This window comes from Oenanthe melanoleuca, chromosome 1, assembly GCF_029582105.1.
Source record: "Oenanthe melanoleuca isolate GR-GAL-2019-014 chromosome 1, OMel1.0, whole genome shotgun sequence".
NCBI lineage: Eukaryota > Metazoa > Chordata > Aves > Passeriformes > Muscicapidae > Oenanthe > Oenanthe melanoleuca.
Window position 1 is genome coordinate 106427151 of NC_079333.1, and position 12164 is coordinate 106439314.

General features: G+C 43.2%; 1 protein-coding gene across 5 annotated transcripts in view; it reads right to left on the reverse strand.

Moving 5' to 3' along the window:
- AGPAT3 (1-acylglycerol-3-phosphate O-acyltransferase 3) overlaps positions 1–12164 on the reverse strand; it is an 84069-nt gene that overhangs the window by 14930 nt on the left and 56975 nt on the right. For all 5 annotated transcript variants that reach the window (XM_056485129.1, XM_056485111.1, XM_056485095.1 and 2 more), the window contains one exon: positions 648–874. In XM_056485129.1, coding sequence (XP_056341104.1) covers positions 648–825 — 178 coding nt within the window. In that variant the 5' untranslated portion in view covers positions 826–874. The remainder of the gene's footprint in view (positions 1–647; positions 875–12164) is intronic.

Below are 12164 nucleotides of genomic sequence, written 5' to 3' on the forward strand. Positions count from 1 at the left end.
TTAAGCTCTGTGAGGAGAAGAAGGAGGCATTCACAGGGAGGAAGTTCTGGAAGAGGAGAACAAAGAAGCTGCACTCTGCAGAGCTGACCTATGGGCAGAAGAGGAAACACCAACAAATTGCTCTCAAGAGGAGACCCTGGCCTCAGAGCAGGCACTGAAGGGTGTAAGGGCATTCTGAAGTTTGTCACAGTTCAGCTGCAGAGACATCTACACAAGATATTTAAGATAGACCTCTCCCACACAATAAACTTGGGCTCCTACATGATCAATATTGCTCATATGCTCAGGACCTGAGCCAGTCTCACTGTCCCTCAGCACTGGTGCTGGTCCTGGATGAAGATGGCATTGAGACACAAGTAACAACTCCTATCAATCCAGATAAGGTTGGAGGTGCAGAGGAGCTTTACTTCCCACTTTTTTTGAATAACAGAGTGACAACACACATCAGACCCCTGACTTCTGTATGATTTCCCAGCATCCCAGAAAAACAAAAACAACCTGTTTTTGAGGTGCTCTGAAACAATCTGCATCTAACTTACCACTCTCTCACCTCTGTGTGCACACAGATGCATGTCCATATATATATTTTTTTGTTAACAGAAGCAAAACCAAGCACAAGCCCTCCCATCCCAGCCCAGCATACTCACGGCTCCAGAGGGAATAGGCAAGGCGACAGTTTACTCGGCGATAGAGCTGCTTGTTGAGGGGCCAGAGCAGCAGAGTGCATAGCTGAATGAAGTTAATGATCAGTCCACTGACAACGAAGACAAACCCAATGAGGAGGTGAACTATGAACTGGGTCTTCAGGAAGGCAATGAAGCCCATGATAACCACTCAGAAGCGTGTGCAAGGGCCGTCACTCAGAATAATTGTCCTGGAAGAGGAAAAAAAAAAACAACAAGGAGGAAAAGAGTCAGATGGAGAGTGGATTTACAGCTCTGGGGAAAGACAAGCAAAAGCCCTGAAACAGTCCAGGCTCATTCATAAAGAGTAAACCCAACCCAATACAAAGCTCTCCAAGGCTGCCTCGTGCAGATCTTCACACAATGAACTGGTGATGGGTCAAATCCCTGCCCAGAATAGGAAGGAATCATTATTTACAATTTACAGCCCACCAGGAAGATTATTGTTTGCTGAAGAGACTAATCTCACACCTCTCTTCAAACAAACACCACATAATTGGGAGTTAGAGGTGGGAGGAGCAGAGAGCCCTGCACTCACAGTGAGCAGCAGAGCCCTGGTGGGCAAGCAGGGGCTGTACCTTCAGAGATGCTGTCCTGAACTGCAGCAGGAACCTCACCCTGCAAAGAGCAGGGCTGGTCACACACAGCATCAGTCTGGCAAGCACTAAGGCATGGAAATGGAAATCAGGTATTCCCACATTCAAAACCCAGCTGGAGCAGGTTTAATAACTTCTCACTTTGTCAAGCCACAGTTCTGTGATCAAATATACCAGAGTGTGGGGGGAAATGTAAAATGATAAAAAGCCTTAGGCTACATAGCAGCACAAACTTGAACTGGAAAGGGCATTGGTGTAGAATCCTGATTCCACTGAATTAGCCAGAGCACTTGGCTCTGAGCATGTGCCACATTTAACCAGCTGCAGAAAGACTGGCAAGGTCTGAACCAGCAGAACCCCACAGGAGCTTAGGCAAGCCTGATCCACCACAAATCCTGTCAGCACAAAGTTAACCCAGCAAACTGTATTTACCAAGCCACCAAACTGAGTTTATTGCAAACCCCACATTTCCCAGGACTGGCCTGTTTGACCTGCTGGGTACTGGGAGCCCTGCAAAGCCAGCCAGGCTGTCAAACCACAGCCTCCAGGTCTCACCCAAAAAATAAATACTTAAACCTGATTTTCTGCCACAGCCACAGCTTGCTGATGGTTTTCATGCTCAGCTTTCACAAGTGTGGCAAATGACCAGATCAGGCAGTAGATGGTAACAAATACCTTTGACAAATCAGGCATCCCAAGGTGATGGGGAGCCACTGTCCGAAAATAAAGTCCCTGCCAGCTGTGAGAATCAAATAATCTTCACTCACCACCTGCTTACAGTGTGCTGCTATTTATAAAACTCCACAGCAATGTTGTTGTTTTCAATCCTCTCTTCTACCAATCAGGTACAGCCTTTCAAGGCACAGAGTGTCTAGTTTTTGCACAATTAACATCCATTTGCATCATTAGTAACCTACCCACTTCAGAAGCACATTAGAGAGGCAAAAAAAAAAAAAAAAAAAAAAAAAAAAAAAAAAAAAAAAAAAAAAAGCCTGGTTGAACACAGCCAGTATTGTGCCTACCACAGAAAGCAAAGTAAGATGAATAATATTGGAGCTTATGATAAATAATCTAAATTCTCCCAGTGTTTTCCTGTAAGGAGGAAAGAAACATTTCCTCCATTAATAAATTCTTTTAAGAACAGCTGTTGGGAAGCAGAGGCTTGTGCTGGAAAAGGAACAAGTGGAGTCCTCCTGAGGCTGCAGCTGTCTCACACAGCCAGAACACCCAGCAGTGCTCACACTGCTGTGTGGGAGGCAGCCCTGGCATCCAGGGACTCCCCAGCACTGGCTTGTTTGTCTTTTCCACTGGCACACTCTAACAAACACTGCCAGACATTAAACACCAAGCTCTTCACTTCCAAGGCCAGAGTCATCCTCTTCATCTGCTGTATCTCACAAGCCAGTTCAAACAAACAAGAACAGAACAATTCCCTCCACACCCTCAACTATTCCTTGAGCTCTTGCTTGCCCTCTGCAGAGCCATGTGCAAGCAGCTTTGCTGTGTCCAGTGTCAAACCATTCAGAGGCTGGACTTGAGCACCCTGGAAGCTCTTCCAACATGATTCTATCTGACAGTCCTTAGAGCAGCCCTTGCAGCCTTCTGCTGCAGCTTGGCCCCTCTCAGACAGGGGCACCCAGCACACACAAATGGCACAAGGAGAGATAGGGATGTCAGGGATTATCTATCCTCAAATAAAATGGTTTGGCTCCAGTTCCACAGCCCCTTGGCTTTGGGCAGAGTCTGTGGTACTTGTCTCTTATATTGCTGTTTTACAGACCCCAAAGGACACATCCTTCCTTACACTGCAGCAAGATGGTTTCTCCAGCTTTATTAGATATAGAAAACAGGATTTATAACATGATTTATCACTCTTGCACCAGCATCCTGCCCCACATGCTGGGCACCATAGAATCATTAAGGTTGGAAAAGCCCTCCAAGATCACTGAGTCCAATCTTTGGCCACCCATTACCTTGTCAACTAAACCACAACCCTAAATCTCACATCCAGTCACTTCTTGAACACCTCCAGGAATAGTAATTCACCATTTCCCCAGGCATTTTAACAGCACCTTCCATGAAGAAATTCCTCCTGATGTCCAACCTGAGCCTTCCTGGCACAGCTTGAGACCTCTTCCTCTCATCCTTCCAGCTGTCTGATCCTTCCAGTTTCACTGCTGGATACAGAACCTGCCAGTCTCTGTTTTGACAATCCCTCACTTAACTGTATTTGACTTTTCAGATGTTTAGAAGTTAACCTTAATCCAGGAATTCTTTAGTTTTCTGCATCCCTGCCCATGTAGGACAGGAGGCAATTTAGGGACAGGACAACAGGCAAAAGGTGGCCAGCAGCTCTTGTGTTGTATCCCATGGTCAGGGTTGGGAAACCAGTATTTGCTGAAACAAGGAAAAGCACCACTTCTGCATTTGACAGATGTATTAAGACCAGCTTAGTGAAGAACCTAGGAAGTAAACATCTGCCCCAGTCTAAGACAGCAAGTGTAGCACTATTAACTTTTTCTTTTTTCAAAAAAACCTATCCATAGGTTTTTACCCTACCCTGCATTTTTAAAGACCTGCTGATAAAATATTATTTTTGCCCTTGTTTTCCTAAAACACTGTAACTTCCCAGCACTGACCTTTCACCACAAAACCTTCATTTCCTCCTGTACAGCCACACTGAGAACTGTGGGGAATTTTAGTATTCTCCCTGCTTTCACAGGATCAGAGAATGCATTAAATATCACCTACATGGGCAGGGACACCTCCCACTAGACAGGCTGCTCAGAACCCCATGCAGCCTGGTCTTGATCTTTTATCTGCTCTGATGAAAAAGTTCTTGAATGCTCTGCATCTCTCAGGGTTCTCTCCCTTATTTCCACGCCTCTCAAGAAAAGGGCAAGGAGAAATGTCTTGGTGTGGTGGGCTGACCCTGGCTGGAGGACTGGTGCCACCAAGGCTGCTCAGCCACTCCCCTCCTCACCTGGACAGGGAAAACACAATAAAAGGTTTGTGGGTGAAGGTAAGGACAGGGAGAGATCACTCACCAGGTACTGTCTTTAGCAGAACAGACCCATGTGGGGAGATCAGCTCAATTTATTACCAATCAAAGCAGAGTGTGGTCATGAGAAATAGAACCACATCTTAAAACACTTTCTCCCAACCCCTCCCTTTTTTGTTTGGCTCAACTTCCTGATTTTTTTTTTTTTTGTATTTCCTGCTGCCCAGCAGTGCATGGGCACAGGGAATGGGACTGTGGTCAGTCCATTTCTCATCTCTGCTCCTTCTTCCTCAGAGAGAGAACTTCACAAAAACTTGCCCTGTTCCAGAGTGGAGTCCCTCCCACAGCACAGTCCTCCATGAACTCCTCCAGTGTGAGTTCTTCACCACAGCTTCCACATTCATGGAAGTCCTAGTAATTAAACCTCCTGGAGACTTCTGCCTCTGCCTGTGAGGAAGGGTTAATGATGTTGCAAGTCAGAAGCAGAAGATAAAAGGCTTTTTGTTGCCCATCAAGAACTTCCTGACAATTTTTGAGAATTCTACAAACACTGTTCATCAAAAACAAACAAACCTATTTTTTATTCAAAATGAGATCTACCTGTTGCATGAGCTGCTTCATGAGTATGGAACAGATAAAAGCAGCAGAAACCAGGAGCTCAAGAAAATGGTTTTTTCTCAGTACTTTCTGCCCTTCCAACCTTTCTGATGACCCAACTTGGGCTATTTCTCTTTGAAAGGCATGAAAATCACCAGCCTAAGTGTGTCTGTTCCCTCACCTCTTCTGAGATCAGAAAACCCAAGAACAGTCAGCAGCCACCCAAGAGCCAGAGATGAGGGAAAGCTTCCAGTGGCTCTGCCTATACTTCTTTGTCACATAAATAAAAGTACAGATCCTAATCTGGTTATTTTAGAATCCTTCAGAAATACCACAGTGCCACAGGGGTAGCAGGTTATTTTCCTGGACATTTCTGGGACATTCCACACAAAAATATGTTGATCATCTTATGATCAGTGCTTATAAGTAATCAGTTACTGCTAAGAAATAATTTTTCCTTGCAGAATTGAGAATACTTTTCTAGCTGAAAGACAAAAGTGCAGTGGCTATCCAGCTCTTAGGAGCAAAATGACACATTCACAGCAAACAAGCCTGATAACAGGAAATTTTTCAGGAAGACAACAGGTTGATGATGGGACTCCTGCACTGTACCACATCTCCTTCTGGGATGAGGAATTTGGGAGCCTGACCCCCATGATGCAGAAGCCACACAAAAAAAAATGGAGGGAATATTAAATCAGGGCTTTGCCCCAGACTTTAAAAAAGCATCCCAAGAATCCTGCCCGCTCTGCCATGGCACCACTAAAAGCAATCTCCACTCATTTGTTTCAGAGCCACCACTGGCAACCACAGGTGTGGAAGCAGGCAGGAAAACAGAGCTTAGATCAACAGCAGTGAGTCAGAGAGAATAAGCAAATAAGGTACAACAGCAGTTTTGGTACCCATTTGAACAGTCTGTACCAGGGATTCTCCAGATAAACTGTAAAAATAGACAGCCACTCAACTGCATCCCACACAGCATTACAAACTGTCTACTACAGACCCAGCCTCTGAAACCTAAGCATGACAGAAAGATTATCTTAGATTCTCACACAATATAGATCTAATTTCCCTGAACATGCCTCAGTGAGATGCAAGGCTGATTCAGAGTTCAATAAAAACCCTGCTTGTTATGAATTTTTAAAATTGAAGGGTATGGAAAATAATTTTAAGCTAAACTGAGGTCACAGAGATGTAAGTTTGTTTTTGAATTTTAAGGACTAGGAATAAGATCTCAAAAAGAAAAAATGGTACCATCATGAAATCAGATGAAAACTCATTCTTTGAAATGTTGTCCATCTTGGCCTTGAAGCAGCACCACAGACAATTTCCAGAAAAGGTCAAGAGTGAAAGATTATCACCATTATCTATATGAAACTCATTCCTTACTTTGGGCTTGATCTAAAGGCATTCAAGCCACAGAAATTTTCACTCATGTCAATAGGTTTGGCTCAGTATCTGTAGAGATTTTTGATAAGACTATTTCCATCAAATAAAAAGCCTTTGGTTTGACTCATCATCTTAATGAGATGCCAATACTTTGAGGTTAAAAATAAAAAAAGAAAAAAAGCTGTGCACATGGCTCTGACATTCATGATCATTTCACAGGCATATAGAATTAGACTTACTGAGAAGTTTTTACATTTCCTTCTTATCTAGGTTGCTCTATGAAAAAAATACCAAGATAACCAGTTGTTTAACTTGCATTTTTTAGTGAGAAGACCACAGAATATAATAATAAAACAAAGAAAAGCATTCAAACAACCTAGTGCAACCAGAAGGGAAAAAAAACCAGCTCTCAATACTTCACATCAGTGCACCTGAGGGGCAGAGTTCCCTCTTCCCTGCCTTAAATGCAATGTTAGTGGCATGACTGAGCCTCCAACAGCTGCAAAGAGCACTGTGCTTATGCCACCACTAGGGATGAAATTATATTTCCTCTAACTTGTTCCTATACATTATTACAGCTGAAAACACCAGCAATATTAAAATGGCTGTTTTCCAAATTTAATTTCAACCATTTCTTCGCATCACACTTGGCACAAAAAAGAGAGAGTGTGCACAAATTCAATTTCTCCTCAGCATATTCCCTCAGTTAACACTGCCTCTATTTGAACAAATGGATTGGATAACCAAAATGAGCCTGACTTGCTTAGAAATCTGCTGGCTGCAAGAAAACCCCCACAAGGAAGCACAACTCCTTGCAGAATTCCTCCCAGTGCGAGCACCTCTTTATTGACAAAGAAATAAATGGTATTTTCATTCTGTTCACAACAGAAACTAAAACTAGAGAGGTTTGTCACGAGTTTCCTGGGTACAACCAGCTCAGACAACTTTGATGTCATGGCTGAGTCTCACCAAACCTGACATCACTTTTCCCAAAAAACAGCCTCCCATACTCACCAGACATCACAGGGCTCTGCACTGAGCTTTCCAGGGAAGGCACCCCACAATTTCAACATTTCCTTGTGCACCCAGCTTGCTTTTATTCAGGAAAACAATCACTGTGTTATGTTTTAATAAGCTCACAATAGCTTCTGTTAGAGTATGTCACTTACAACTGCTTGTAGGTGTTTGTGTGCTGCCTCTCCCCTGGATACACACACACACATTTGTCATCCCTCAGTCTGCAGTCTCATGCCTTTGTTTTACTATGAGCAATGCAAAATTAATTTTTCTTAGAACTAGAATTGCAACAGCTTAATTGCACATTAAATTTAGATTAGATAATAATTGTGAATTTGCCAAGTTTGCCTCATTTCTCAGATGGGTTTTGTGGATATGTGCATATTTAGATACTCAAGAGAGCTCTTGTAGAACTCAGCCTCAACAAACCTGATCCCAAACTTGAATATTACTGATCACCAAGGTTTACCCAACTGCAAGGTTTACCAATTTGAGCTCAAGTTTGCTTTTACCTGCTTGCTACCAGGAGGAAAAATAAACATCCTTTAACTTTTGTTGTTCTACAAAGCACATAATCACATAATTAGCCTGACTTTGAAAACCAAAATGAAGAAGACACAGATTACTCCTGGTTTCATCTTTAGTGACATGAGCCACTGACCCAGGACAAGGGGGATCCCTGCTCCCACCAGCACAGCAAGACACAGCAGGATGGAGCAGCAGATAAGCAATTTCAAAGAAAAAAGGATTAAAACCAGGGGAAAATACCAGCCCACTGCAAGACATTTACACTGAAACACACGAGCTAGAGCACTGTCATATCTGTATATTTTAAGAAATAAATAGGAACAATTATTCAGCTTTGCAAATTCCTCCTGGCTCCAGACAGACAGCTAAGCGTGACTCACTCAGGAATGGTTGTCAAACACCTTCTGCCAGTCTTGTTCCTTCTCTTGGGAACTTTTAAACTTCTCCCTGGCCTTTTTTGTTTGCTTGGTGGCAGCCAGTCTCCCCACTCTGCCACTCTATAAGGGAGAAGCAGGATGCTAATCCTTGCTAGCACCTGAGTTTCCTATTCCTTCCCTCATGTCATACTCTCCTCTTTTTTTACACACACCACCACCTTCCCAGGCCTGTGCAAGAGCCCTGCTTTGTGCCACAGTGGACTTGAGCCCACTCCATCACTCCATCACAGGCACTGCCTGCCTACCTGGTGTTCAGTTTGTATGTTAATCCCAAATTCTGAAAATCTACCAAGTTTCCAGCTTGCTTTGAGAGCAAAAGCAGGCTGGGAGAAGCTCTTGGAGAACTCAGCACACTCCAGCAGGTCCACTGCTGTTCTTTAAAGGACAGGTAAGTACTTTCAGTCCTGGTATCTGCTCCCTGGAGTCTCACCCCAAGGGAATGGCAGGGTGTCCTGCCTGAGTTAGAATTGGGCAGATTGTGGGCAGCACTGGGATGCAGTATCTGCCCAGCAGCACTGGGATGCTCCTGCTGTTGAACACTCCCCTTCTTTCCCCAGACAGGTTCATTCACCTGTGATAAATAAGAAAGGACATCACCACAGAATCACAGGATGCTTTGGGTTGGGAGGGACTTTGAAGCTCATCCCATTCCAGGGACACCTTCTACTATCCCAGGCTGCTCAGAGCCCAACCCAGCCTGACCTTGGACATTTTCTAGGATGGGACATCCACAACTTCTCTGGGCACCCTTTGCCAGAGCCTCACCACCCTCACAGGAAGGATTTTTTCCTAACATCTGACCTAACCCTATTCTCTTCCAGTTTGAAGTCATTCCCCCATGTTCTGTCACTCTCTGGCTTCTATGCAGACCTCTTCAGATCCTGGAAGTGTTCTGAGGTCTCCACACTTCTTATCTAGGCTGAACAGCCCCAACTCTCAGCCTGTCTCCATAGGGGAGGTGCTCCAATCTCCCATGAATTTTGAACTTACCCCAACAGTTCCATATCCTCCTTATGCTGGGGCACAAGAACTGTGCACGGTATTCCAGCTGAAAATCTTGTCTGGAGGAGCAAGCAGAGCACCTTGGGCAAGCACTGCACCCCTTTAACCCTGTCCAAAAGGGAGGGATGCTTGGGAGAGGCAGGAGCCAGCTGGAGCTCCCTGCACAGCCCAGCAGCAGCTCACACACCACCCAATGCTGCACTTGCACTGAAATCACCACCAGCACCACATTTAAACAGCTTTGAATGCTCATCATGGAAGACAAGCCAACAAATCTCCAACAACCAGAGTTCTGCATGTTTCCTACTCTAGTTACACCCAAGGCTTGGGAAACCCTTTCCTTAATGACAACACACAGCTTTAGGGTGTTGCAGATGTAGAACACGTCCCCAGAGGGACCTGCTGATTTTCCACTTGTGTTCTCTGCAGCTAAGCCACGACTGACCAGGTTGTGCTCAGCACCACACTGGTGTGGCTTTAAGGTTAATGGAGCTGTGGGTGAGGCAGAAGGAAGCAGTGTACATCCCTGGAAGGAGTAGGATGGAGGGAATGACCAATTTTAGCCTTGTTTAGTGCTCACAGTGTGGGCACTCTGAGGGTTCAGTAGGTAGCACTGCACTGACACACCAAAGAATGCCCCTCAGCCAAAGGCAGGTCTCATTATCAGGGCAGAAACCCCTGGATTTGAAAATCACTTTGCTTACATATCAATATACACACAGACACAAAAACATGCTGAGGTCCAGCAATTTCCAGATAGGAATTGCAGGACTGAAGGAACTTCACTTTAACCCAGTAGTTATGCTGGTATTTGGTAAGAAATGATGTGCAGAAAATCAGCACTGTAATCAGAGAAAGGGTGGGAAGTGGAAAGCAGGAGAGCATGGATATCATGATGAAAAGTAATGTCACAAGGTTGGGCTGGCCATAATCAATGCTCTTCTCAAATCAGCTCATTATTTTTCCCATCCCCCTGCAGTCTGAACACCTATGTAAGTGCTGCACTGTATCAGCAATCCCACAAATCTCTGATGAGATTTGCATTTGGACACAAGCACTAATGTTTCTTTTTTTACAGGCAATGTGGCAAGAGCATCAAATCTCTTCCTTCCCCACAAAAGTGACTGCTGCCAGTTGAATTTTTCCTGTTGAGTCAATGCATACATTAACCAACACAGAGTAGTAAGAAAGTTAAAATGAACATTCTAGACACACTCTGGCAAAAAGCACAGACAAAAGGAAGCAATTCTTACCAGTTCTCAATTGGAAAATATTCCTGCCCTGAGCTTAACTTCTCAAATGCAAAAAATGTGATACATATGTGGTTTCTCCACTTTTGTTCTCCATGCAGGTCACTGTTATTTCTGCACAAACACTTTGAAACCCTGACCAGGCTGGGTGCTGACACAATTTCCCATGGAATTGCTGACACAATTCCCAGGAAAAGCTGCAATCTCCCCCTCCACTTGACATGAAGGTGAACAAAATTAACAATAAATTACATATTGTGAGTCAAAAATACAACCCAGGATTTTAGTTTGATTAAAAAACAAAACAACACAACACAGCAGACACTAAAAACAGCAAACCAAACTCTATCCGCTTAAAATGATGAAAGAGAACTGAGACCAAAACTTACAAACATGAAATTTCACAGCAACAGTTGGAGCTGTAAGTTAGCTCTGAAAGTTCTTCTCATATAGATGAAAAATGAGCAATTTTTTATTTTTAAGAACTCGAGACTTTTGCACTACCTGACTGGAAACAACATCAAGTTTTAACCACCAGATAATCACATTCTGCATCTAGCAACTCTATTATTTTCAGCCTTTCCCATAGAGCAAATGCTGATACTGACATTTTTTCCCCCTCAAATGTAAGCATTTTCCATTTCTCTTGCAAAGAAGGACTTTTTGCCTTAATTACTTCTGCTTTTGATAGAGCTAGCAGGTGTAGTGAGTATTTTCTTCATTTCAACTAGTTCATTCAAAGTTGAAAACCCAACTGGGAGTTGGAAAAAAAAAAAAAGAGCCTCTTGCAATCTCTGAATAAAAAGCAGGTGGGAGAAAATGAGGTCTCTGAATTTTAAAGCAGCCAGACTTTCCTTGGCACTTAGGTCTTGTTTTGTCCCTTAAATTCTGGCTGTGGCTGCCCTTTAGTGAGAAGAATATTATCCAGAGTGGATTTTCACAGTAATTCAGTATCTTCCCAAAGCCCTTCATTCTTTCTGAACTTATTAAGATGGATAGTTTGACTGCATGGGTGAAAATGCATTTTTATTAATACAAAAACCTGAACCTACCACAATTACAGTTAGCACCATAAAACAGGATTTAGTCAGATTTATGTCTAGACTGTGACAGTGACACTTTTTAAGCATTAATTGAACACTGTGGGGAAAATGCTAACAAATAGTTCAAGAGTATGCTTAGATAATATGTCATCCCCTTGACTCCTAATTTCTAACTTAACAACTGCCATGAATCTGCTAATTAAACCTGGCATTAGGTCCCAAATTCTGAAGTTTAATCAGGTAAAAAAACAGTTTTCTTTGTTAAAAAAGACAAATCAAACCAACTAAAGAAGGCTGAAATATAAATATTTCAGGGAGAAGAGAAACTTTATCAGAATATTTGCTGAAGTGCCCTTTCCTGAGTCACCTGCTCTGCTTTGTACAACTCCCAGGTTGCAAAAAAAAATCCAGAGTTTCTCCACTCTTGTTGAAGACAGAGTTTCACTGACAGCAAGTGGCCAGAGCAGAGCTATGGAGCAACCAGATGAACTGGAACATAAAAAATTAATTAGACACAGTAAATGATACTGGATTTTTTTTCCAGGTTGCCCTAATAAACTTTGTAACACCACAAAGCCATAATGGGTTTAAAGAAGTTAAATATTATATAGAAAGGCATCT